General features: G+C 37.0%; 1 protein-coding gene across 3 annotated transcripts in view; it reads right to left on the bottom strand.

Moving 5' to 3' along the window:
• The window catches only part of ZPBP (zona pellucida binding protein), a 152,846-nt gene that overhangs the window by 69,403 nt on the left and 55,640 nt on the right, over positions 1 to 27,803 (bottom strand). For all 3 annotated transcript variants that reach the window (XM_070787448.1, XM_019959389.2, XM_070787447.1), the window contains one exon: positions 21,191 to 21,267. In XM_070787448.1, the coding sequence (XP_070643549.1) occupies positions 21,191 to 21,267 (77 nt within the window). The remainder of the gene's footprint in view (positions 1 to 21,190; positions 21,268 to 27,803) is intronic.

Genomic DNA, 27,803 nt, shown 5'->3' with positions numbered 1-27,803 from the left:
CTTCATTAGCAAAGTGATGCCTCTGCTTTTTAATACACTGTCTAGGTTTGTCATAGCATTTCTTCCAAGGAGCAAGGAAGAAATATCATGGCTGCAGTCACCATCAGCCGTGATTTTGGAGCCCAAGAAAATAAAATCTGTCACCATTTCCATTTTTTCCCCATCTATTTGCGATGAAGTAATGGGACTGGATGCCATGATTTTAGTTTTCTGAATGCTGAGTTTTAAGCCAGGTTTTCACTCTCCCCTTTCACATTCATCAAAAGGCTCTTCAGTTCCTCTTTACTTTCTACCATTAGAGTGGTACCATCTGCATATCTGAGGCTTTTGAAATTTCTCCAAGCAATCTTTATTTCAGCTTGTGATTCATTCAGTCCAGCCTTTTGCATGATGTACTCTGCATATAAGTTAAATAAGCAGGGTGACAATATATAGCCTTGCCTTACTCCTTCCCTCCTTCCCACTCCCTACTTCTGAGGTCAGGGCAGCTGCCGAAGGGGAAGGGAATGGCAAGCCACTTCAGTATTCTTGCCTTGAGAACCCCATGAACAGTATGAAAATGCAAAATGATAGGATACTGAAAGAGGAACTCCCCAGGTTGGTAAGTGCCCAATATGCTACTGGAGATCAGTGGAGAAATAACTCCAGAAAGAATGAAGGGATGGAGACAAAGCAAAAACAATACCCAGTTCTGTATGTGACTGGTGATATAAGCAAGGTCCGATGCTGTAAAGAGCAATATTGCATAGAAACCTGGAATGTCAGGTCCATGAATCAAGGCAAATTGGGAGTGGTCAAACAGGAGATGGCAAAGGTGAACGTCGACATTCTAGGAATCAGTGAACTCAAATGGACTGGAATGGGTGATTTTAACTCAGATGACCATTATATCTACTACTGTGGGCAGGAATCCCTTAGAGGAAATGGAGTGGCCATCATGGTCAACAAAAGAATCCAAAATGCAGTAACTGGATGCAATCTCAAAAATGACAGAATGATCTCTGTTCATTTCCAAGGCAAACCATTCAATACCACAGTGATCCAAGCCTATGCCCCAACCAGGAATGCTGAAGAAGCTGAAGTTGAACGGTTCTATGAAGATCTACAAGACCTTTTAGAACTAACATCCAAAAAAGATGTCCTTTTAATTATAGGGGGCTGGAATGCAAAAGTAGGAAGTCAAGAAACACATGGAGTAACAGGCAAATTTGGCCTTGGAATATGGTATGAAGCAGGGCAAAGGCTAATAGAGTTTTGCCAAGAGAATGCACTGGTCATAGCAAATACCCTCTTCCAACAACACAAGAGAAGACTCTACACATGGACATCACCAGATGGTCAACACCGAAATCAGACTGATTATATTCCTTGTAGCCAAAGATGAAGAAGCTTTAGACAGTCAGCAAAAACAAGACCAGGAGCTGACTGTGGCTCAGATCATGAACTCCTATTGCCAAATTCAGACTTGAAGAAAGTAGGGAAAACCACCAGACCATGCAAGTATGACCTAAATCAAATCCCTTATGATTATACAGTGGAAGTGAGAAATAGATTTAAGGGACTAGATAGAGTGTCTGATGAACTATGGAATGAGGTTTGTGACACTGTACAGGAGACAGGGATCAAGATCATCCCCATGGAAAAGAAATGCAAAAAAGCAAAATGGCTGTCTGAGGAGGCCTTAAAATAGCTGTGAAAAGAAGAGAAGCGAAAAGCAAAGGAGAAAAGGAAAGATATAAGCATCTGAATGCAGAGTTCCAAAAAATAGCAAGGAGAGATAAGATAGCCTTCCTCAGCATTCAATGCAAAGAAACAGAGGAAAACAACAGAATGGGAAAGACTAGAGTTCTCTTCAAGAATATTAGTGATACCAAGGGAACATTTCATGCAAAGATGGGCTCAATAAAGGACAGAAATGGTATGGACCTAACAGAAGCAGAAGATATTAAGAAGAGGTGGCAAGAATACACAGAAGAACTATACAAAAAAGATCTTCATGACCCAGATAATCATGATGGTGTGAACACTCATCTAGAGCCAGACATCCTAGAATGTGAAGTCAAGTGGCCCTTAGAAAGCATCACTATGAACAAAGCTAGTGGAGATGATGGAATTCCAGTTGAGCTATTTCAAATCCTCAAAGATGATGCTGTAAAAGTGCTGCACTCAACATGCCAGCACATTTGGAAAACTCAGCAGTGGCCACACGACTGGAAAAAGTTAGTTTTCATTCCAATCCCAAAGAAAGGCAATGCCAAAGAATGCTCAAACTACCACACAATTGCACTCATCTCACACGCGAGTAAGGTAATGCTTAAAATTCTCCAAGCCAACCTTTAAAAGTACGCGAACTGTGACTTTCCAGATGTTCAAGGCGGTTTGAGAAAAGGCAGAGGAACCAGAGATCTCCTAAAGCAGATCAGTCCTGGGTGTTCATTGGAAGATATGATGCTGAAACTGAAACCCCAATACTTTGGCCACCTCATGCGAAGGGTTGACTCACTGGAAAAGACCCTGATGCTGGGAGGGATTAGGGGCAGGAGGAGAAGGGGACGACAGAGGATGAGATGGCTGGATGACATCACCGACTCGATGGACATGAGTTTGGGTAAACTCCAGGAACTGGTGATGGACAGGGAAGCCTGGTGTGCTGCAATTCATGGGGTCACAAAGAGTCAGACACGACCGAGTGACTGAACTGAACTACTCCTTCCCTAATTCTGAACCAGTGTGCTGTTCTATGTGCAGTTCTGTTGTTTCTTGACCCTCATATGGGTTTCTCAGGAGACAGGTAAGGTGGTCTTGTATTCCCATCTCTTTAACCATTTTTCACAGTTTGCTGTGATTCACACAGTCAAAGGCTTTAACGTAGTCAATGAAGCAGAAGTAGATTCAGGATTCCCTTCCTTTCTCTATGATCCAACAAATGTTGGCAATTTGATCTCCTATTCCTCTTTCCTTACCCAGTTTGTACATCTGGAAGTTTCTGTTTCATGTACTGCTGAAGCCTAGCTTGAAGGATTTTGAGGATAACCTTACTAGCATGTGAAATTAGTGCAATTGTTGGTAGTCTGAACACTCTTTGGCATTGTCCTTCTTTGGGACTGGAATGAAAACTGAGCTTCTGCAGTCCTGCGGCCTCTGTTTAGTTTTACACATTTGCTTGTATACTGAGTGCAGCACTTTCACAGCATCCTCTTTTAGGATTAGAAATAGTTCAGCCAGAATTCCATCACCTCCACTAGCTTTGTTGTAGTAATGCTTCCTAAGGCCTACTTGATTTCATACTTCAGGACGTCTGGCTTTAGGTAACCATATCATCATGGTTATCCAGGTCATCAAGACCATTTTTGTATAGTTCTGTGTATTCTTGCTACCTCTTTTTTTTAAACAGGTGAAATGAGTTTATTTTAGGAACACATTTTATTTAATCCAGTATATCAACATACATCATAACATGAAATCAATGAAAATTATTGATATAATTTGCATCTTTATTTTTACAGTAAATCTCTGAAATTCTATGTATATTTTATACATAAAAACATCTCAATTTCAACTAGATGTTTTTTCTCTTTGTAAAAAATTTATTTTTAACTGGAGGATAATTGCTTTACAATATTGTATTGGTTTCCACCAGAGATCAACATGAATCAGCCATAGGTATACATATGTCCACGCCCTTTTGAACCTCCTTCATACATCCCACCCCATCCCACCTCTCTAGATTGTCACCAAGCCCGTTTCAGTTCCCTGAGTCATAAGGCAAATCCCCACTGGCTATCTATATCACATATGGTAGTGTATGTTCCTCCACGCTGCTCTCTCCATTTGTCCCATTCTCTCCTTCCCTCACCCCTGAGCCCCATGTGCACAAGTTCGTTCTCTGTATCTGCATCTCCACTGCTGCCCTGCAAATAGGTTCATCAGTACTATCTTTCTAGATTCCATATATATGCATTAATACATGATACTTGTTTTTCTTTCTGACTTACTTCACTCTGTATAATAGGCTCTAGGTTTATCCACCTCATAACCACTGACTCACATGCATTCCTTTTTAAGACTGAGTAATAGTTGCTTATACATATGTACCACAGCTTCTTTATCCGTTCACCTGTTGATGGACATTTAGAATGTGCCCATGTTCTAGCTATTGTAAATAGCGCTGCAATGAACATTGGGGTACATGTGTCTTTTTCATTTTTGGTTTTCTCAGGGTCTATGCCCAGTACTGGGATTCTTGGGTCATATGGTAGTTTTAATTCCTAGCTTTTTAAGGAATCTCCATACTGTTTTCCACAGTAGTTGTATCAATTACATTTCCACCAACAACTGCCACCTCTGCTTAATCTCTTCTGCTTCTGTTAGGTACCTACCATTCCTGTCCCTTACTGCATGCATCCTTAGATGAAATGTTCCCTTGGTATCTCCAATTTTCTTGAAGAGATTGTTAGTCTTTCCCATTCTATTTCTCTGCATTGTTCATGTAAGAAGGTCTTCTTATTTCTCTTTGCTGTTCTCTGGAACTGTGTATTCAGTTGGGTGCACCTTTCCCTTAACTTTGCCTTTCGCTTCTCTTCTTTCCTCAGCTATTTGTAAAGCCTCCTCAGATAACCACTTTACCTTCTTGCATTTCTTTTTCTTTGGGATGGTTTTGATCATTGCTTCCTGTACAATATTACAAACTTCTGTCCATAGTTCTTCAGGCACTCTGTCTACCAGATCTAATCTCTTGAATCTATTCATCACCTTCACTGTATAATCATAAGGGATATGATTTAGGTCATACCTGAATGTTCTAGTGGATTTCCCTACTTTCTTTAAGCCTGAACTCTGCAATAAGGAGCTCATGATCTGTCATGGCATAGGAGCATGCATAACAACAAAGCCACAAGCCAAACTATGCAGAGCTGCCCAAGAAGACAGTTCATAGTGAAGAGTTCTGACAAAATATGTTCCTCTGGAGAAGAATATGGCAAACCACTCCAGGGTTCTTGCTGTGAGAACCCCATGAACAGTATGAAAAGGCAAAAAGATATGATGTGAATCCCCCATTAGGGAGTAGCCCCCTAATGTGCTACCTGAGAAGAGTTGGGGGCAATTACTAATACCTCCAGAAATAATGAAGTGGCTGGACAAAAGCATAAATGATGTTCAATTGTGGATGTGCCTAGTGGTGAAAGCAAAGTCCAATGCTGTATAATATTGCATAGGAACCTGGAACATGAGGTCCATGAATCAAGGTAAATTGGACATGGTCAAACAGGAGATGGCAAAGGTGAACACTGACATCTAAGGAATCAGTGAACTAAAATGGACATGAATGGTTGAATTTAATTCAGATTACCATTCTATCAACTTCTACAGGCAAGAATCTTTTAGAAGAAATGGAGTAGCCCTCATTGTCAACAAAAGAATTCAAAATGCAGTAACTTGGGTGCAATCTCAAATATGACAGAATGACTTGATTCATTTCCAAGGCAAACCATTCAATGTAACAGTAATCCAAGTCTATGCCCCAACTACTAATGCTGAAGAAGCTGAAGTTGAACAGTTCTATGAAGACTTACAAGACCTTCCAGAAATAACACCAAAAAAAGATGCCCTTTTCATCATAAGAGATTAGAATGCAAAAATAAGAAGTCAAGAGATACTTAAAAGTAACAGGTAAGTTTGGCCTTGGATTACAAAATGAAGCAGGGCAAGGCTAACAGAGTTTTGTCCAGAGAACACACTGGTCATAGCAAACAAACTTTTCCAACCACAAAAGAGATGACTCTACATGTAGACATCACCAAATAGACAGTACCAAAATCAGATTGATTCTATTGCAGCCAAATATGGAGAAGCTGTATGTGTGTGTGTGTGTATGTACGTATGTATATATATATATATATATATATATATACATATATCTGTAAAAGTGTATATATCTGTAAAACTATCATTTTAAATGAAGGAGACGTGAAGAATTTCCTAGACAAACAAACGTGAAAGCATTTAACGTTTAAGCATTTAAGCACTAGAAGTCCGAGCTATATATACAAGCATACATCTGCAAAACCATGTATCTATAAAAGTATATAATATATATGTATATATCTTTAAATTATCTTTTTAAAATGAAGGAGACATGAAGAATTTCCTTGATGAACAAAAAATGAAAGAGTTTAATACCACTAGAAGTCTGAGCATCTCAGGGCTCTGCCCTGGTGAGTGTACTGCCTTATAAGAAGTGCTAAAGAGAGTCCAACAAACAAATTGAAGAGCATTTAAAAGCAACATAAAAAAGTATAAATCTCACAGCAAATACAGAATAATGTAATACTATAAGGATGACACACAAATCACATTTTAAACCAGCAGAAAAGTTAGAGAAAAAAGTATAATAATAAAGAGAAAAAAGTATAAAAATCTGTAATTACATACACAATACAAAAGATGCAAATTGTGACATCAATAACATACCAGGTCAGTTCAGTTCAGTTCATTCACTCAGTCGTGTCCAACTCTTTGCAACCCAATGAATTGCAGCACACCAGGCCTCCCTGTCCATCACTAACTCCCGGAGTTCACCCAAACTCACGTCCATCAAGTCGGTGATGCCATCCAGCCACCTCATCCTCTGTCGTCCCCTTCTCCTCCTGCCCTCAATCCCTCCCAGCATCAGTCTTTTCCAGTGAGTCAACTCTTCGCATGAGGTAGCCAAAGTACTGGAGTTTCAGCTTTAGCATCATTCCTTCCAAACAACACCCAGGACTGATCTCCTTTAGAATGGACTGGTTGAATCTCCTTGCAGTCCAAGGGACTCTCAAGAGTCTTCTCCAACACCACACTTCAAAAGCATCAATTCTTCAGTGCTCAGCCTTCTTCACAGTCCAACGTCTCACATCCATACATGACCACAGGAAAAACCATAGCCTTGACTAGATGGACCTTTGTTGGCAAAGTAATGTCTCTGCTTTTGAATATGCTGTCTAGGTTGGTCATAACTTTCCTTCCAAGGAGTAAGCGTCTTTTAATTTCATGGCTGCACCAGGTCAGGGATGAGTATAAATATAGACTTTTGTATGCAATTGAAGTTATCAGATTAAAATAGACTATTATAACTAAAATATTTATATATAAGCTTGATGGTAACAACAAAGAAAATAACTTTTTAAAAAAGAAAGGAATCAAAGAGTATCAATGCAAAAAAAAAAGCATCAAATAAAAAAGACAGCAACACTGGAAGAAAGGAACAAAGGAACTACAAAACATACATAAAATAATTAACAAAATGACAACTGTAGGCCCTTACCTATTAATAATAACCATAAACATAAACCAATTAAATTCTCTAGTGAAAAATATACCATTGCTTAATGGATAAAACAAGATGTCCAACTACATGCTATCTACACAGATTAACTTTAGATTTAAGTACACTTCACTGAGAGGCTGAAAGTGAAACATGGAAAGAGATATTCTGATTTAAATGCATTGGGGGGGGGGGGGAGGAGCCAAGATGGCGGAGGAGTAGGACGGGGAGAACACTTTCTCCCCCACAAATTCATCAAAAGAGCATTTAAACCTCGAGTAAATTCCACAAAACAACTTCTGAATGCCGGCAGAGGACATCAGGCACCCAGAAAAGCAACCCAAGTCTTCGAAAGGAGGTAGGAAAAAATATTAAAGACAAAAAAGACAAAAGAGGGAGAGACGGAGTTCCGTCCCGGGAAGGGAATCTTAAAAAGAGAGAAGTTTCCAAACACCAGGAAACCTTCTCACTGCCGAATCTGTGCCGAGCTTTGGAAGCACAGAGGGCAACATAACAGGGAGAAAAAATAAATAAACAATTAAAACTCGCAGATTGCGAGCCCTACGGTAACTCCCCCAGCGGAGAAGCAGCGCAGACGCCTGCATCCGCCATTAGCAAGCGGGGGCTGGGCAGGGAGGTGCGGTGTGGGCTGCATCGCTGAGAGTAAGAATCTGGCCTGAATACCCTGAGCGCTATCTGAGCGAAATAATTTGGGCTAGCAAACCAGACTGTGGGATATCTACCATGCGAAAAGCCAGCCCTAACCTAAGACACCACCAGGCCCGCACACGGAACAAAGGACTGAACAGAGATAGCCGGCTGCAGACCTTCCCCCTCTGGTGACAGGCAGCCAGAGCTGGAAGGGGGCAATCGCAGCCCCAGAGAGACATTATCTATAAAACTGTAAGCAGGCTTCTTTGCTAACTAAAACTTCTTGGGGGTCTGGACGGTCAACATCTGCCTGAGAAGGTGCGCCGGTTTTACACCCAGATAACCGAGTGGCGGGGAGGTGATAAGTCGCAGCATTGGCGCTCGCCAAACACCTCATCACCTGAGCTGCTCGGACCTGGGAAGAGCACAAAACGCAGGCCCAACTGAGTCTGCGCCTCTGAGGACTACCCGAGTGCCTGAACCTGAGCGGCTTGGACCTGGGAGGTGCATGCAGCCCAGGGCTGGCCTCGGATTGTTCCCGGCGGAACAACCTAGAGTCCGAGCAGTGTGGACAGGGAGGCTACACGCACCGTGAGCGGGGGCAGACCCAGGGTGGCTGAGGCACTGCGAGCCCACGCCAGTGTTATTTGTTTGCAGCATGCCTCCCTCCCTCCCCACAGCGCGACTGAACAAGTAAGCCTAAAAAAAAAAAAAAAAAAAAGTGTCCTCCACCATGCCCTTTGTGTCAGGGCGGAAACCAGATACTGAAGAGACTAGCAAACAGAAGAAGATATAACAGAGGGAAACGCCTTGGAAGCTACAGGCAATAGATCAAAACCCTGTGGTTACTACAGACTACATAGGAAGGGGCCTACAGATCTTGAGAAATATAAGTCTGACCAAGGAACTAGCCAAAAATGAACTGAACCCACAACACCCACAAAAAAACCAAGAAAGTCCTAGATATATTTTTATTATTTTTACGATCATTCTTTTTTTTTAATTAAAAAAAAAATTTTAAGTCCTCTATTGTTCCTTTAATTTTCACTTTTATAACCTATTACTTTGCAAAAAAAAAAGACCCTATTTTTTTCTTCTTCAGCAAACTTCATATATATATATTTATAATTTTTTGACCTTGTTTTTTTGTTTGTTTGTTTGTTTTGTTTTTGTTTTTTTTCTTCTTTTCTTTAACATTGTATTTTTGAAATTCCAAACTCTACTCTAGATTTTTAATTTTCGCTTTTTGGTATATGTTATCAATTTTGTACCTATAGTTTTTTTTTTATACAATTTCTGTGACTTTTTTTTTTCTCTTCTTCTCTGTTTCTTTCTCTTCTTCTTTTATATAACATTGTATATCTGAAATTCCAAACTCTACTCTAGATTTTTAATTTATGCTTTTTGGTATTTGATATCAATTTTGTACCTGTATTTTCTTTATAATTTTTGTGACATTGTTTGTATTTGTTTGTTTGTTTTCTCTCTTTATTTTTCTTCTTCTTCTTTTTTTTTTTTTTTTTAACATTGTATTTTTGAAATTCCAAACTCTACTCTAGATTTTTAACTTTTGCTTTCTGGTATTAGTTATCAATTTTGTACCTGTACTTTCTTTATAATTTTCGCGACCTTGTTTGTTTTTGTTTGTCTGTTTTTTCTCTCTTTCTTTTCCTTCTTCTTTTCTTTAACATCGTATTTTTGAAATTCCAAACTCTACTCTAGATTTTTAATTTTTGCTTTTATGTATTTGTTACCAATTTTGTACCTTTAAGGACCCAATCTTCAGGACCCATTTTTCACTAGGGAGCGAGATTACTGGCTTGACTGCTCTCTCTCCCTTTGGACTCTCCTTTTCCTCCACCAGGTCGCCTGTGTCTCCTCCCTAACCCCTCTCTACTCTACCCAACTCTGTGAATTTCTGTGTGTTCCAGACGGTGGAGAACACTTAGGGAACTGATTACTGGCTGGATCTGTCTCCCTCCTTTTCATTCCCCCCTTTTATCCTTCTGGCCACCTCTGTCACCTTCCTCCTTCTTCTCTTCTCTGTATAACTCCGTGAACATCTCTGAGTGGTCCAGTTGTGGAGGGCACATAAGGAAGTGACTACTGGCTAGCCCACTCTCTCCACTATTGATTCACCTCATCTCATTTGGGTAACCTCTAACTCCCTCCTCCCTCTTCTCTTCTCCATGTAACCCTGTGAACCTCTCTGAGTGACCCTCACCGTAGAGAAACTTTTCATCTTTAATGTAGATGTTTTATCAGTGGTGCTGTATAGAAGGAGAAGTTTTGAAACTACTGTAAAAATAAGACCGATAACCGGAAGCAGGAGACTTAAGTCCAAACCCTGACTCCAGGGAACTCCTGACTCCAAGGAACATTAATTGACAGGAGCTCATCAAATGCCTCCATACCGACACTGAAACCAAGCACCACACAAGGGCCAATAAGTTCCAGGGCAAGACATACCAAGCAAATTCTCCAGCAACAAAGGAACACAGCCCTGAGCTTCAAGATACAGGCTGCCCAAAGTCACCCCAAAACTATAGACATCTCATAACTCATTACTGGACATTTCATTGCACTCCAGAGAGAAGAAATACAGCTCCACCCACCAGAACACCGACACAAGCTTCCCTAACCAGGAAACCTTGACAAGCCACCTGTACAAACCCACACACAGTGAGGAAACGCCACAATAAAGAGAACTCCACAAACTGACAGAATACAGAAAGGACACCCCAAACTCAGCAATTTAAACAAGATGAAGAGACAGAGGAATACTCAGCAGATAAAGGAACAGGATAACTGCCCACCAAACCAAACAAAACAGGAAGAGATAGGGAATCTACCTGATAAAGAATTCCGAATAATGATAGTGAAATTGATCCAAAATCTTGAAACTAAAATGGAATCACAGATAAACAGCCTGGAGACAAGGATTGAGAAGATGCAAGAAAGGTTTAACAAGGACCTAGAATAAATAAAAAAGAGTCAATATATAATGAATAATGCAATAAATGAAATTAAAAACACTCTGGAGGCAACAAATAGTAGAATAACAGAGGCAGAAGATAGGATTAGTGAATTAGAAGATAGAATGGTAGAAATAAATGAATCAGAGAGGATAAAAGAAAAACGAATTAAAAGAAATGAGGACAATCTCAGAGACCTCCAGGACAATATTAAACGCTACAACATTCGAATCATAGGGGTTCCAGAAGAAGAAGACAAAAAGAAAGACCATGAGAAAATACTTGAGGAGATAATAGTGGAAAACTTCCCTAAAATGGGGAAGGAAATAATCACCCAAGTCCAAGAAACCCAGAGAGTCCCAAACAGGATAAACCCAAGGAGAAACACCCCAAGACACATATTAATCAAATTAACAAAGATCAAACACAAAGAACAAATATTAAAAGCAGCAAGGGAAAAACAACAAATAACACACAAGGGAATTCCCATAAGGATAACAGCTGATCTTTCAATAGAAACTCTTCAAGCCAGGAGGGAATGGCAAGACATACTTAAAATGATGAAAGAAAATAACCTACAGCCCAGATTACTGTACCCAGCAAGGATCTCATTCAAGTATGAAGGAGAAATCAAAAGCTTTTCAGACAAGCAAAAGCTGAGAGAATTCTGCACCACCAAACCAGCTCTCCAACAAATACTAAAGGATATTCTCTAGACAGGAAACACAAAAACGGTGTATAAACTCGAACCCAAAACAATAAAGTAAATGGCAACGGGATCATACTTATCAGTAATTACCTTAAACGTAAATGGGTTGAATGCCCCAACCAAAAGACAAAGACTGGCTGAATGGATACAAAAACAAGACCCCTACATATGTTGTCTACAAGAGACCCACCTCAAAACAGGGGACACATACAGACTGAAAGTGAAGGGCTGGAAAAAGATTTTCCATGCAAATAGGGACCAAAAGAAAGCAGGAGTAGCAATACTCATATCAGATAAAATAGACTTTAAAACAAAGGCTGTGAAAAGAGACAAAAAAGGTCACTACATAACGATCAAAGGATCAATCCAAGAAGAAGATATAACAATTATAAATATATATGCACCCAACACGGGAGCACCACAGTACGTAAGACAAATGCTAACAAGTATGAAAGGAGAAATTAACAATAACACAATAATAGTGGGAGACTTTAATACCCCACTTACACCTATGGATAGATCAACTAAACAGAAAATTAAGAAGGAAACACAAACTTTAAACGATACAATAGACCAGTTAGACCTAATTGATATCTATAGGACATTTCATCCCAAAACAATAAATTTCACCTTTTTCTCAAGCGCACATGGAACCTTCTCCAGGATAGATCACATCCTGGGCCATAAAGCTAGCCTTGGTAAATTCAAAAAAACAGAAATCATTCCAAGCATTTTTTTTGACCACAATGCAGTAAGATTAGATCTCAATTACAGGAGAAAAACTATTAAAAATTCCAACATATGGAGGCTGAACAACACGCTGCTGAATAACCAACAAATCACAGAAGAAATCAAAAAAGAAATCAAAATTTGCATAGAAACGAATGAAAATGAAAACACAACAACCCAAAACCTGTGGGATACGGTAAAAGCAGTCCTAGGGGGAAAGTTCATAGCAATACAGGCATGCCTCAAGAAACAAGAAAAAAGTCAAATAAATAACCTAACTCTACACCTAAAGCAACTAGAAAAGGAAGAAATGAAGAACCCCAGGGTTAGTAGAAGGAAAGAAATCTTAAAAATTAGAGCATAAATGAATGCAAAAGAAACAAAAGAGACCATAGCAAAAATCAACAAAACCAAAAGCTGGTTCTTTGAAAGGATAAATAAAATTGACAAACCATTAGCCAGACTCATCAAGAAACAAAGGGAGAAAAATCAAATCAACAAAATTAGAAACGAAAATGGAGAGATCACAACAGACAACACAGAAATACAAAGGATCATAAGAGACTACTATCAACAATTATATGCCAATAAAATGGACAACGTGGAAGAAATGGACAAATTCTTAGAAAAGTACAACTTTCCAAAACTGGACCAGGAAGAAATAGAAAATCTTAACAGACCCATCACAAGCACGGAAATTGAAACTGTAATCAAAAATCTTCCAGCAAACAAAAGCCCAGGTCCAGACGGCTTCACAGCTGAATTCTACCAAAAATTTAGAGAAGAGCTAACACCTATCCTGCTCAAACTCTTCCAGAAAATTGCAGAGGAAGGTAAACTTCCAAACTCATTCTATGAGGCCACCATCACCGTAATACCAAAACCTGACAAAGATGCCACAAAAAAAGAAAACTACAGGCCAATATCACTGATGAACATAGATGCAAAAATCCTTAACAAACTTCTAGCAATCAGAATCCAACAACACATTAAAAAGATCATACACCATGACCAAGTGGGCTTTATCCCAGGGATGCAAGGATTCTTCAATATCCACAAATCAATCAATGTAATACACCACATTAACAAATTGAAAAATAAAAACCATATGAGTATCTCAATAGATGCAGAGAAAGCCTTTGACAAAATTCAACATCCATTTATGATAAAAACTCTCCAGAAAGCAGGAATAGAAGGAACATACCTCAACATAATAAAAGCTATATATGACAAACCCACAGCAAACATTATCCTCAATGGTGAAAAATTGAAAGCATTTCCTCTAAAGTCAGGAACAAGACAAGGGTGCCCACTTTCATCATTACTATTCAACATAGTTTTGGAAGTTTTGGCCACAACAATCAGAGCAGAAAAAGAAATAAAAGGAATCCAAATTGGAAAAGAAGAAGTAAAACTCTCACTATTTGCAGATGACATGATCCTCTACATAGAAAACCCTAAAGACTCCACCAGAAAATTACTAGAACTAATCAATGACTATAGTAAAGTTGCAGGATATAAAATCAACACTCAGAAATCCCGTGCATTCCTATACACTAATAATGAGAAAACAGAAAGAGAAATTAAGGAAACAATTCCATTCACCATTGCAACGGAAAGAATAAAATACTTAGGAATATATCTACCTAAAGAAACTAAAGACCTATATATAGAAAACTATAAAACACTGGTGAAAGAAATCAAAGAGGACACTAATAGATGGAGAAATATACCATGTTCATGGATTGGAAGAATCAATATAGTGAAAATGAGTATACTACCCAAAGCAATTTATAGATTCAATGCAATCCCTATCAAGCTACCAACAGTATTCTTCACAGAGCTAGAACAAATAATTTCACAATTTGTATGGAAATACAAAAAACCTCAAATAGCCAAAGCGATCTTGAGAAAGAAGAATGGAACTGGAGGAATCAACCTACCTGACTTCAGGCTCTACTACAAAGCCACAGTTATCAAGATAGTATGGTACTGGCACAAAGACAGAAATATAGATCAATGGAACAAAATAGAAAGCCCAGAGATAAATCCACGCACATATGGACACCTTATCTTTGACAAAGGAGGCAAGAATATACAATGGATTAAAGACAATCTCTTTAACAAGTGGTGCTGGGAAATCTGGTCAACCACTTGTAAAAGAATGAAACTAGACCACTTTCTAACACCATACACAAAAATAAACTCAAAATGGATTAAAGATCTAAACGTAAGACCAGAAACTATAAAACTCCTAGAGGAGAACATAGGCAAAACACTCTCCGACATAAATTACAGCAGGATCCTCTATGACCCACCTCCCAGAATATTGGAAATGAAAGCAAAAATAAACAAATGGGATCTAATTAACCTTAAAAGCTGCACATCAAAGGAAACTATTAGCAAGGTGAAAAGACAGCCTTCAGAATGGGAGAAAATAATAGCAAATAAAGCAACCGACAAACAACTAATCTCAAAAATATACAAGCAACTCCTACAGCTCAACTCCAGAAAAATAAACGACCCAATCAAAAAATGGGCCAAAGAACTAAATAGACATTTCTCCAAAGAAGATATACAGATGGCTAACAAACACATGAAAAGATGCTCAACATCACTCATTATCAGAGAAATGCAAATCAAAACCACTATGAGGTACCATTTCACACCAGTCAGAATGGCTGCGATCCAAAAGTCTACAAATAATAAATGCTGGAGAGGGTGTGGAGAAAAGGGAACCCTCTTACACTGTTGGTGGGAATGCAAACTAGTACAGACGCTATGGAGAACAGTGTGGAGATTCCTTAAAAAACTGGAAATAGAACTGCCTTATGATCCAGCAATCCCACTGCTGGGCATACACACTGAGGAAACCAGAAGGGAAAGAGACACGTGTATCCCAGTGTTCATTGCAGCACTGTTTATAATAGCCAGGACATGGAAGCAACCTAGATGTCCATCAGCAGATGAATGGATAAGAAAGCTGTGGTACATATACACAATGGAGTATTACTCAGCCATTAAAAAGAATACATTTGAATCAGTTCTAATGAGATGGATGAAACTGGAGCCTATTATACAGAGTGAAATAAGCCAGAAGGAAAAACATAAATACAGTATACTAACGCATATATATGGAATTTAGAAAGATGGTAACAATAACCCAGCATACGAGACAGCAAAAGAGACACTGATGTATAGAACAGTCTTATGGACTCTGTGGGAGAGGGAGAGGGTGGGAAGATTTGGGAGAATGGCATTGAAACATGTAAAATATCATGTAAGAAACGAGTTGCCAGTCCAGGTTCGATGCACGATACTGGATGCTTGGGGCTAGTGCCCTGGGACGACCCAGAGGGATGGTATGGGGAGGGAGGAGGGAGGAGGGTTCAGGATGGGGAACACATGTATACCTGTGGCGGATTCATTTTGATATTTGGCAAAACTAATACAATTATGTAAAGTTTAAAAATAAAATAAAATTAGGAAAAAATAAATAAATAAATAAAAAATAAAAACGGAAAAAAAAAAAAAAGAAAACTTTGATCACCAAAAAAAAAAAAAAAAATGCATTGGGTGTTTATACACACCCAATTTCTCACTGGGTGTATATTAACACCCAGTGCATTTAAATAAATGTATAAAGCAATCACTGACAGATTTGAAAGCAAGAACAGACATCAATACAATAATAATAGGCTTCAATACTCCAATTTGAATAACCAACAGAATATTCAGAGAGTAAAACACTAAAGAACCCTCAGGCTTGAACAATACAACAGATCAAGTGAACTTAACAGATACACAGAATGCTCCACAGAATGTTCCAAATGAACTTAAGATACATAGAATGCTCCAGAGAATGTTCCGATGTTAGCAGAAGAATATGTATTCTTCTCAAGTGCATACAAACATTCTACAGGATGGATCACTAAACATGTCATTATGAATATGAAAATACTAAACTCAAACGAAGTATTATCTTCCAACCATAATGAAATGAACCTAGAAATCAATAACAGAAGGAAAATGAAACAACTTACAAATATGTGGAATTTAAGACATCCTGGAACCACTGGGTCAAAGAAGGCAAATAAGAAAATACGATGAGACAAATGTAAACAAAACACAAAATACTAAAATTTATAAGATGCACTGGGACGACCCAGAGGGATGGTATGGGGAGGGAGGAGGGAGGAGGGTTCAGGATGGGGAGCACATGTATACCTGTGATGGATTCATTTTGATATTTGGCAAAACTAATACAATTATGTAAAGTTTAAAAATAAAATAAAATTTAAAAAAAAAAGAGTAAACCAAAAAAATAAAATAAAATTTATAAGATGCAGAAAAAACAATATTACAAGGTACATTAACAACAATAAAAGCCTACATTAGAAAAAAAGAAAAATATTAAATAAACAACTTAACTTTATATCTGAAGAAACCAGAAAAAGAAAGACAAACGAACCTCAAAGTTAGAAGAAATAAAGAAAAAAAAAATACTAGGGCAGAAATAAACTAGAAAAGAGAAAAACAACAGAACAATGAGGAAACCAAGAGCTGTTTTTTAAAAGATAATCTAAAAAGACAAACAATTATCAAGACTAACAACAACAAAAAAGAGAGAACACTTGAATACATAAAATCATAAGTGAAAGGGGACATATTACAACTGATACCACAGAAAGATAAAAGGTGATAAAGGACTATTATGAAAAACTATATGCCAATAAACTGAATAAGTTAGAATATATGGCAAATTCCTATAAACATACAAAATACAGAGACTGAATTAAAAATTTTTTTTAAATTAAAAAGATAAACAGATCAATAACAAGAAGACTGAACCAGTTATCAAAAACCTACTAGCTAAAAAACTCCAGGACCAGATGTCTGATACATGAATTATACCAAATATTTAAAGAATTAATACCAAAACTGCTTAAACTTCATTCAAAAATGGAAGAGGGCACACTTCCAAACACGTTTTGTGAGGCCAGTACCACTCTGATACCAAAACCAAACAAAGATACCAAAATTTAAAAAACAATTATAATATTCCTGATTCACACACATATAAGAATACTCAACTAAACACTAGAAAATCAAATTCAACAATATATTAAAAGGATCATACATCATGACCAAGTGAGATGTATCCCTGGGATGCAAGGATCTTTCAACATACACAAATCAGTCATTAACAGAATGAAAAATAGAAATCATGTATTATCACAATAGATGTAGAAAAGCTTGATTTTACATCCATTCATAATGAAATTCTTCAGTAAAGTAGGAATATTAGGAACTTACTTAAACACAACACTGCAATTAAGTTCACATACAAAAATTCCACAGCTAGCAACATATTCAAAAGTGAAAACTGAAAGTTTTTTTCTTTAAGAGCAGGACAAAGAAAGGATACCCAACTTGCCACTTTAATTTCAGAGTACTGAAATTCCTAAAGAGAACAATTAGAAAAGAAAAACGAATAAGAGGCATCTAAATCTGACAGGAAGAAGTAAAATCATCTCTGTTTGCAGATGACATGTTCATTTATGCAAGAAACTCTAAGGACTCCACAAAGGAATCTTAGAATCAGCAAATTCAGTAAAAGCTGCATGATATAAAATCAACAGAAGAAAAGCTTCATTTCTATACATAAGCAAGAAACTATCTAAAAAGGAAATCAAGAAAATAATAACATTTACATGAATACCAAGAAAAATAAAATACTTATAAATAATACAAAGTACAAAGATGAGAAACTTTATAAAACACTGATGAGAAAAAATTTTTAAATAAATAAATTGAAAGACACCCTACATTCAGATGGAAGAATATTATTAAAATGTCCAGAATAACTAGCGGTCTCTAGACGTTCAATGCAATGTTTCCAAATCCCAATGGTATTTCCGCCCCCCCCCAAAAAAATTCATATGGAACTACAAAATACACCAAAGAGTCAAAGCAACTTTGAGTAAGATAAATAAATTACTTTACAAAGCTATATTGACCAAACAATACGATACTGGCAATAAAAACAGACAATACAGATCAATGAAACAGAAAAGAGTATTCAGAAATAAACCCACATATATATTGTCCACTGGTCTTACACAGACAGTGATAGAGTCAAGAATGCACAATGTTGAAAGAAGAGTCTCTTCAATAAATGGTGTTGGGCAAATGATTTTTCTAGATGAAGAACAGAAGTAAATCTTTATCTTACACCTTATACAAAAATAAATTCAAATATACTAAAGATTTAAATGTAAGGCATGAAACTAAAATATCTAAGAAAATATTGAGAAAAAAAGTTTGATATTGGCTTTAGCAATGACAACCTCGAGCGCAGCGGCTGCAACGGCACTCATCTCACACGCTAGTAAAGTAATGCTCAAAATTCTCCAAGCCAGGCTTCAGCAATACATGAACCATGAACTTCCAGTTGTTCAAGCTGGTTTTAGAAAAGGCAGAGGAACCAGAGATCAAATTGCCAATATCTGCTGGATCATCAAAAAAGCAAGAGAATTCCAGAAAAACATATATTTCTGCTTTAATGACTATGCCAAAGCCTTTGACTGTGTAGATCACAAATAAACTGTGGAAAATTCTGAAAGAGATGGGAATACCAGACCACCTGACATGCCTCTTGAGAATTCTATATCCAGGTCAGGAAGCAACAGTTAGAACTGGATATGGAACAACATACTGGTTCCAAATAGGAAAAGGAGTACGTCAAGGCTGTATATTGTCACCCTGCTTATTTAAATTATATGCTGAGTACATCATGAGAAACGCTGGGCAGGATGAAGCACAAGCTGGAATCAAGATTGCCGGGAGAAATATCAATAACCTCAGATATGCAGATGACACCACCCTTGAGGCAGAAAGTGAAGAGGAATTCAAAAGCCTCTTGATGAAAGTAAAAGAGGAGAGCAAAAAAGTTGGCTTGAAGCTCAGCATTCAGAAAACCAAGATCATGGCATCCAGTCCCGTCACTTCATGGCAAATAGATGGGAAAACAGTGGAAACAGTGGCTGACTTTATTTTTCTGGGCTCCAAAATCACTACAGATGGTGACTGCAGCCATGAAATTAGAAGACGCTTACTCCTTGGAAGGAAAGTTATGACCAACTTAGACAGCCTATTAAAAAGCAGAGACATTACTTTACCAACAAAGGTCTGTCTAGTCAAGGCTACGGTTTTTCCAGTGGTCATGTGGTAGTGAAAGTTGGACTATAAAGAAAACGGAGTGCCAAAGAATTGATGCTTTTTACTGTGGTGTTGGAGAAGACTCTTGAGAGTCCCTTGGACTGCAAGGAGATCCAAGCAGTCCATCCTAAAGGATATTGGTCCTGGGTGTTCATTGGAAGGACTGATATTGAAGCTGAAACTCCAATATTTTGGCCACCTGATGCCAAGAGCTGACTCATTTGAAAAGACCCTGATGCTGGGAAAGATTGAGGGCAGAAGGAGAAGGGGATGACAGAGGATGAGATGGTTGGATGGCATCACTGACTCGATGGACATGGGTTTGGGTGGACTCCGGGAGTTGGTGATGGACAGGGAGGCCTGGCGTGCTGCGGTTCATGGGTTCGCAGAGTCGGACACGACTGAGTGAACTGAAATGAACTGAACTGGAGCTATCTTTTAGGAGGCTCTAAGTTACTTAGTTGCTCAGTTTTGTCTGACTCTTTGCAACCCCATGGACTGTAGCCTGCCAGGCTCCTCTGTCCATGGAATTTTCCAGGTAAGAATACTGGAGTGGGTGGACATTTCCTTCTCCAGGGGATTTTCCTGACCCAGGGACTGAACCTAGGTCTCTTGCATTGCAGGTAGATTCTTTACCATCTGAGCCACCAGGGAAGCCCTTCAGGAGGTTTAGTGAGTACTAATTTAAGAAATCATTCTCCTGTCAATTTCACTGGGTAAACATAATAAATATTGACCTATGAAATATGCATTACCTATGATTTTCATAAGAAACTGTCACAATCATCATAATGTAAATTATTTCATATCCTAAATATTTTAAAATATTATTTTAAATAAAGTGTTCAGGGTCATTGTGATTCCCAGGTGGCACTAGTGGTAAAGAATCCGCCTGCAATATACTGAGACCTTGGTTCAATCCCAGGGTTGGGAAGATCTCCTAGAGAAGGGAATGGGTACCCACTCCAGTATTCTTGCCTGGAGAATTCCATGGACAGTGGAGCCTGGCAGGCTACAGCCCATGGAGTTGTAAAAAGAGGAACATGACTGAGTGACTAACACTTTTACTTTCAGGATCATTGAAGAGTAATTTGAAGTAAGAAAATCTGCCATAAATTTACTGAGCATAAATAATATGTTAAGTATAATGTAAAAGAGAAACTAAACTAAACTGCTACAGGAAATTACAGCGTAATTTTCATCCTAGGCATAGATACAAGATGCTGGGTACAGAGCAATATAAAAACAGTTAACAAACAGTATAGATCAAATTTATTACTTAGGATGAATAATAGTGACATGGAGAGAATTCTGATTATTAGTTATAAATTAATTTGCAATAGCAAATAAGACCATATAAATGGGAAAATCCAATTTCCTAATATAATCAGTTTAAAATGCTAAATTTCAAAGCATTTCTTAAAAATATTAATTCTACTAAATTCTTATTTATTATTTGATGTTATTTGATGAAGTTTTATTTTTATTGTTGAATTCCCTAAGACTGTGTTTTGGGGGTAGTGGTGATGTGTTTTATAAATAGCTAAGATGCTTACTTACACACTGAGTATGTTCTCTTTTTCCTCGCCTCACGTAACATACCTTAGATAGTCTTTTGGAAGATTCACAACTATGGTCTGCACATGGCTTGGGTCCTTTTTCGGTGTCTAGAGATGAAACTGAGAAAATAAATTATATTTTATCATGGTTCTAAAGTACTATATTACAATATTTAAATGGGCTTTTGAAATATAAAACAGGCCATGTGTCTAATATTTCTATTCCAATAAAAACTAAAGCAATTTTCCACATGTTAAATCACTCTTTTTAACTAAAAATCTAAGGTAATAATATGTTTTATGTAAGTTAGGAAAACCTCAGAATTGCAGTAAACTTAAGAATTAATCAACTAATTTGATAGTATTTGGCAATTCATTTCATACAATTTTTGACAATGAAATTATTTTATCTTTTGTACCATATAATGTATATATGTATTTATTTTACCTTTTGTACTATATATGTGGATACATGTATGTATAAATGTATTTATTCATTCAATAGTCTACTTAACTCCACCCATATAATCCTGTGTATATCATCTGACCGACTCAATTCTTAATCTCCACAAAGAGATATATCATTATAATACTGGGAAATGAAAGAAGCTGAACTACAGTAGTAGCCATGGTAACTAAAATGAACATGTTCATAAAAGAGTGCATTCGTGTACCTATTTATTCATTAAGTAGTTATCAAGAGTCTATTACTTACTAAGAGTTAGTCTAGGAGCCTCAAATACATAAGTGATCAAAATCTACAAACTCCCTGAATTTTTGAAATTACATTCTAATGCATAAAATTAGAATAACCAATGATATATACAAACAATAAACAATAATCATTAGAGAAACATTTTGTGTTGTAGGGTGATAAATACAAGAAAAGAAAGAACAAGTAAGAATTCTATAGTGCACAAAACTGCCCTTCAAGACTGAGAGAGAAATTAAAATTTTCTTAAATAAGACGAGCTGAGGGAGTTTGTGATCACTAGACTTGCCAGCAAGAACCTCTCAGGAAAGTCCTAAGGTGAAATGAAAAAACACTAGATAGTAACATGAAGCTATGTGAAGAGAAATAAAGACCTCAACAAAGGTAAATACATGGACAAGGATAAAAGCTACCATGACTGGATTCAGATTGGATTGTAACAGTGATTTTATATATATGACTTAAGAGTTTAATATACTTAACAAAAAAACAGTCTAAAAGCTAGTATTACTGTAACTTTGGTTTGTAACTCCACATTTTGTTTTATATAATTTGAGAGACTAATTAATTTAAAATAATTATTAATTTATATTTTGGGGGACACAATTTATAAAGTAGTAATTCTATGTTATCAACAACTGAAAAGAGTGGGAATAGAGCTCTTAAGGGAGATTTTTCACATATAGTATAGAAGCTGCTCCTGCTGCTGCTGCCAAGTCGCTTCAGTCGTGTCCGACTCTGTGTGACCCCAGAGATGGCAGCCCACCAGGCTCCCCTGTCCCTGGGATTCTCCAGGCAAGAACACTGGAGTGGGTTGCCATTTCCTTCTTCAATGCATGAAAGTGAAAAGTGAAAGTGAAGTCGCTAGCGACCCCATGGACTGCAGCCTACCAGGCTCCTCCATCCATGGGATTTTCCAGGCAAGAGTACTGGAGTGGGGTGCCATTGCCTTCTCCGAGTATAGAAGCTAAGTTTGTGTAATTCATACTACAGTGTTATAAAATTAGGAATGTTAAATGTAATTCCCACAGAACAACAAAGAAAAATAAATACAGAATATACACAAAAAGAAATGAGAAAAATTTCACATTTAACTACAAAAAAGTCAACTAGACAAAAAAGACTATAATGAAGGAAATGAAAAACAAAAGCAAAAAGAAAGTAACAAAATGGCACAGGTAAATCCTGCATTATCAATAATCAATTTGAAAGTAAATGGGATATTTCTCCATCTATTAGTGTCCTCTTTGATTTCTTTCACCAGTGGTTTATAGTTTTCTATATACAGGTCTTTAGTTTCTTTAGGTAGATATATTCCTAAGTATTTTATTCTTTTCATTGCAATGGTGAATGGGATTGTTTCCTTAATTTCTCTTTCTATTTTCTCATTAATAGTGTATAGGAATGCAAGGGATTTCTGTGTGTTGATTTTATATCCTGCAACTTTACTATATTCATTGATTAGCTCTAGTAATTTTCTGGTGGAGTCTTTAGGGTTTTCTATGTAGAGGATCATGTCATTTGCAAAGAGAGTTTTACTTCTTCTTTTCCAATTTGGATTCCTTTTATTTCTTTTTCTGCTCTGATTGCTGTGGCCAAAACTTCCAAAACTATGTTGAATAGTAATGGTGAAAGTGGGCACCCTTGTCTTGTTCCTGACTTTAGGGGAAATGCTTTCAATTTTTCACCATTGAGGATAATGTTTGCTGTGGGTTTGTCATATATAGCTTTTATTATGTTGAGGTATGTTCCTTCTATTCCTGCTTTCTGGAGAGTTTTTATCATAAATGGATGCTGAATTTTGTCAAAGGCTTTCTCTGCATCTATTGAGATAATCATATGGCTTTTATTTTTCACTTTGTTAATGTGGAGTATTACACTAATTGATTTTCAGATATTGATGAATCCTTGCATCCCTGGGATAAAGCCCACTTGGTCATGGTGTATGATCTTTTTAATGTGTTGTTGGATTCTGATTGCTAGAAGTTTGTTAAGGATTTTTGCATCTATGTTCATCAGTGATATTGGCCTGTAGTTTTCTTTTTTTGTGGCATCTTTGTCAGGTTTTGGTATTAGGGTGATGGTGGCCTCATAGAATGAGTTTGGACGTTTACCTTCCTCTGCAATTTTCTGGAAGAATTTGAGTAGGATAGGTGTTAGCTCGTCTCTATATTTTTGGTAGAATTCATCTGTGAAGCCGTCTGGACCTGGGCTTTTGTTTGCTGGAAGATTTCTGATTACAGTTTCAATTTCCATGCTTATGATGGGTCTAACTTAAGATTTTCTATTTCTTCCTGGTTCAGTTTTGGAAAGTTGTACTTTTCTAAGAATTTGTTCATTTCTTCCACTTTATTGGCATTTTATTGGCATACATTTGTCCATTTTATTGGCATATAATTGCTGATAGTAGTCTCTTATGATCCTTTGTGTGTTGTCTGTTGTGATCTCTCCATTTTCATTTCTAATTTTATTGATTTGAGTTTTCTCCCTTTGTTTCTTGATGAGTCTGGCTAATGGTTTGTCAATTTTATTTATCCTTTCAAAGAACCAGCTTTTGGTTTTGTTGATTTTTACTATGGTCTCCTTTGTTTCTTTTGCATTTATTTCTGCCCTAATTTTTAAGATTTCTTTCCTTCTACTAACCCTGGGGTTCTTCATTTCTTCCTTTTCTAGTTGCTTTAGGTGTAGAGTTAGGTTATTTATTTGACTTTTTTCTTGTTTCTTGAGGTGTGCCTGTATTGCTATGAACTTTCCCCTTAGCACTGCTTTTACAGTGTCCCATAGGTTTTAGGTTGTTGTGTTTTCATTTTCATTCATTTCTATGCATATTTTGATTTCTTTTTTGATTTCTTCTGTGATTTGTTGGTTATTCAGCAGCGTGTTGTTCAGCCTCCATATGTTGGAATTTTTAATAGTTTTTCTCCTGTAATTGAGATCTAATCTTACTGCATTGTGGTCAGAAAAGATGCTTGGAATGATTTCAATTTTTTTGAATTTACCAAGGCTGATTTATGGCCCAGGATGTGAACTATCCTGGAGAAGGTTCTGTGTGTGCTTGAGAAAAAGGTGAAATTCATTGTTTTGGGGTGAAATGTCCTATAGATATCGATTAGGTCTAGCTGGTCTATTGTATCATTTAAAGTTTGTGTTTCTTTGTTAATTTTCTGTTTAGTTGATCTGTCCATATGAGTATACTACCCAAAGCAATCTATAGATTCAATGCAATCCCTATCAAGCTACCAACAGTATTTTTCACAGAGCTAGAACAAATAATTTCACAATTTGTATGGAAATACAAAAAACCTCAAATAGCCAAAGCAATCCTGAGAAAGAAGAATGGAACTGGAGGAATCAACCTGCCTGACTTCAGGCTCTACTACAAAGCCACAGTTATCAAGATAGTATGGTACTGGCACAAAGACAGAAATATAGATCAATGGAACAAAATAGAAAGCCCATAGATAAACCCACATACCTATGGACACCTTATCTTTGACAAAGGAGGCAAGAATATACAATGGAGAAAAGACAATCTCTTTAACAAGTGGTGCTGGGAAATCTGGTCAACCACTTGTAAAAGAATGAAACTAGACCACTTTCTAACACCATACACAAAAATAAACTCAAAATGGATTAAAGATCTAAACATAAGACCAGAAACTATAAAACTCTTAGAGGAGAACACAGGCAAAACACTCTCCGACATAAATTACAGCAGGATCCTCTATGACCCACCTCCCAGAATATTGGAAATAAAAGCAAAAATAAACAAATGGGATCTAATTAAAATTAAAGCTTCTGCACAACAAAAGAAACTATTAGCAAGGTGAAAAGACAGCCTTCAGAATGGGAGAAAATAATAGCAAATGAAGCAACTGACAAACAACTAATCTCAAAAATATACAAGCAACTCCTACAGCTCAACTCCAGAAAAATAAATGACCCAATCAAAAAATGGGCCAAAGAACTAAATAGACATTTCTCCAAAGAAGACATACAGATGGCTAACAAACACATGAAAAGATGCTCAACATCACTCATTATCAGAGAAATGCAAATCAAAACCACAATCAGGTACCATTTCACGCCAGTCAGAATGGCTGTGATCCAAAAGTCTATACACAATAAATGCTGGAAAGGATGTGGAGATAAGGGAACCCTCTTACACTGTTGGTGGGAATGCAAACTAGTACAGCCACTATGGAGAACAGTGTGGAGATTCCTTAAAAAACTGGAAATAGAACTGCCATACGACCCAGCAATCCCACTGCTGGGCATACACACCAGGGAAACCAGAATTGAAAGAAACATGTGTACCCCAATGTTCATCACAACACTGTTTATAATAGCCAGGACATGGAAGCAACCTAGATGTCCATCAGCAGATGAATGGATAAGAAAGCTGTGGTACATATACACAATGGAGTATTATGCAGCCATTAAAAAGAATACATCTGAATCAGTTCTAATGAAGTGGATGAAACTGGAGCCAATTATACAAAGGGAAGTAAGCTAGAAAGAAAAACACCAATACAGTATACTAACACATATATATGGAATTTAGAAAGATGGTAATGATAACCCTGTATGCAAGACAGCAAAAGAGACACAGATGTATAGGACAGTCTTTTGGATTCTGTGGGGTGGGGGGGATGATTTGGCAGAATGGCATTGAAACATGTATAATATCATATAAGAAATGAATCACCAGTCCAGGTTTGATGCAGGATATAGGATGCTTGGGGCTGGTGCACTGGGATGACCCAGAGGGATGGTATGGGGAGGGAGATGGGAGGGGTGTTCAGGATGCGGAACACATGTACACCTGTGGTGGATTCATGTTGATGTATGGCAAAACCAATATAATATTGTAAAGTAATTAGCCTCTAATTAAAATAAATAAATTTAAAATAAAAAATAATAATAAAATAAAATCACTGTTGGAAGTTTAAAACAAAAAATAAATAAATAAATAAAAGTAAATGCGTTAAATTCTCAAATCAAATGATAGAGATTTAATAAGGAATAAAAAACATAATCCAACTATATAATGTCTCAATTAAGAGTTGCTATACTCATGAGAGATAGAATAGACTTAAAATCAAGAAAGGGTATAAGAGAATAGACTTAAAATCAAGAAAGGGTATAAAAGACAAATAAAGATACTATATATTAATAAAAGGTTTAACACAGCAAGAATACGTAACAATTATAAACACATATAAATCAGACCATGAAAATTTTTGAAGTAAAAATTAACAATTCAAAAAAGAAATACAATATTATTTGGAGACTTCAATATCTCACAATATTGGACAGAAGAGTCAGAAAGAAGATAACTAAGGAAATAGAGGTTATTAATAACACAGTAACAACCCCAAATCGGATAACTGTAGTGGTGGATTCTAACAAAAGTCAGAAGAAGAATTGATACCAGTCCTCTCAAACATTTCTAAAAAGTTGAAGAGGAGCTAACACTTCTAAACTCATCTTTAAAGGTCAGCATTACCTGAACACAAAAGCCAGACAGACACCGTAAGAACAGAAAACTACAGATCATAATCCTAATTAACAATGATGCAAAACTCGACAAAAGACTAACAAATCGAATTCAGGTGCTTATTAACAGGATTATATACCACGAGTAAGTTGGATTTATTGCCAGAATTCAAGAACGGGTCAGCGTAAAAAAATTAATCATTGTTATATACCACATGAAGAGTGAAGGGGAAAAACCCACAGGAACATCTCATTTGACGCAGGAAAGGCATTTTACCAAGATCAATATAATTTCATGAAGAAAAAGGTTAAAAAATACAGGAATAGGAGGAAAATAATAGAGCATAATAAAACCATATATGAAACTCCACAGCAAACATCATGTTGAGGAGCAAAAGACTAAAAACCTCACCTCTACATCGAGGAGCAAGCAACAAGGTGCACG

Source organism: Bos indicus, chromosome 4, assembly GCF_029378745.1.
Source record: "Bos indicus isolate NIAB-ARS_2022 breed Sahiwal x Tharparkar chromosome 4, NIAB-ARS_B.indTharparkar_mat_pri_1.0, whole genome shotgun sequence".
Classification (NCBI taxonomy): domain Eukaryota; kingdom Metazoa; phylum Chordata; class Mammalia; order Artiodactyla; family Bovidae; genus Bos; species Bos indicus.
Note: the sequence above shows the minus strand (reverse complement) of the source record. Positions and strands in the feature narration are given on the sequence as shown.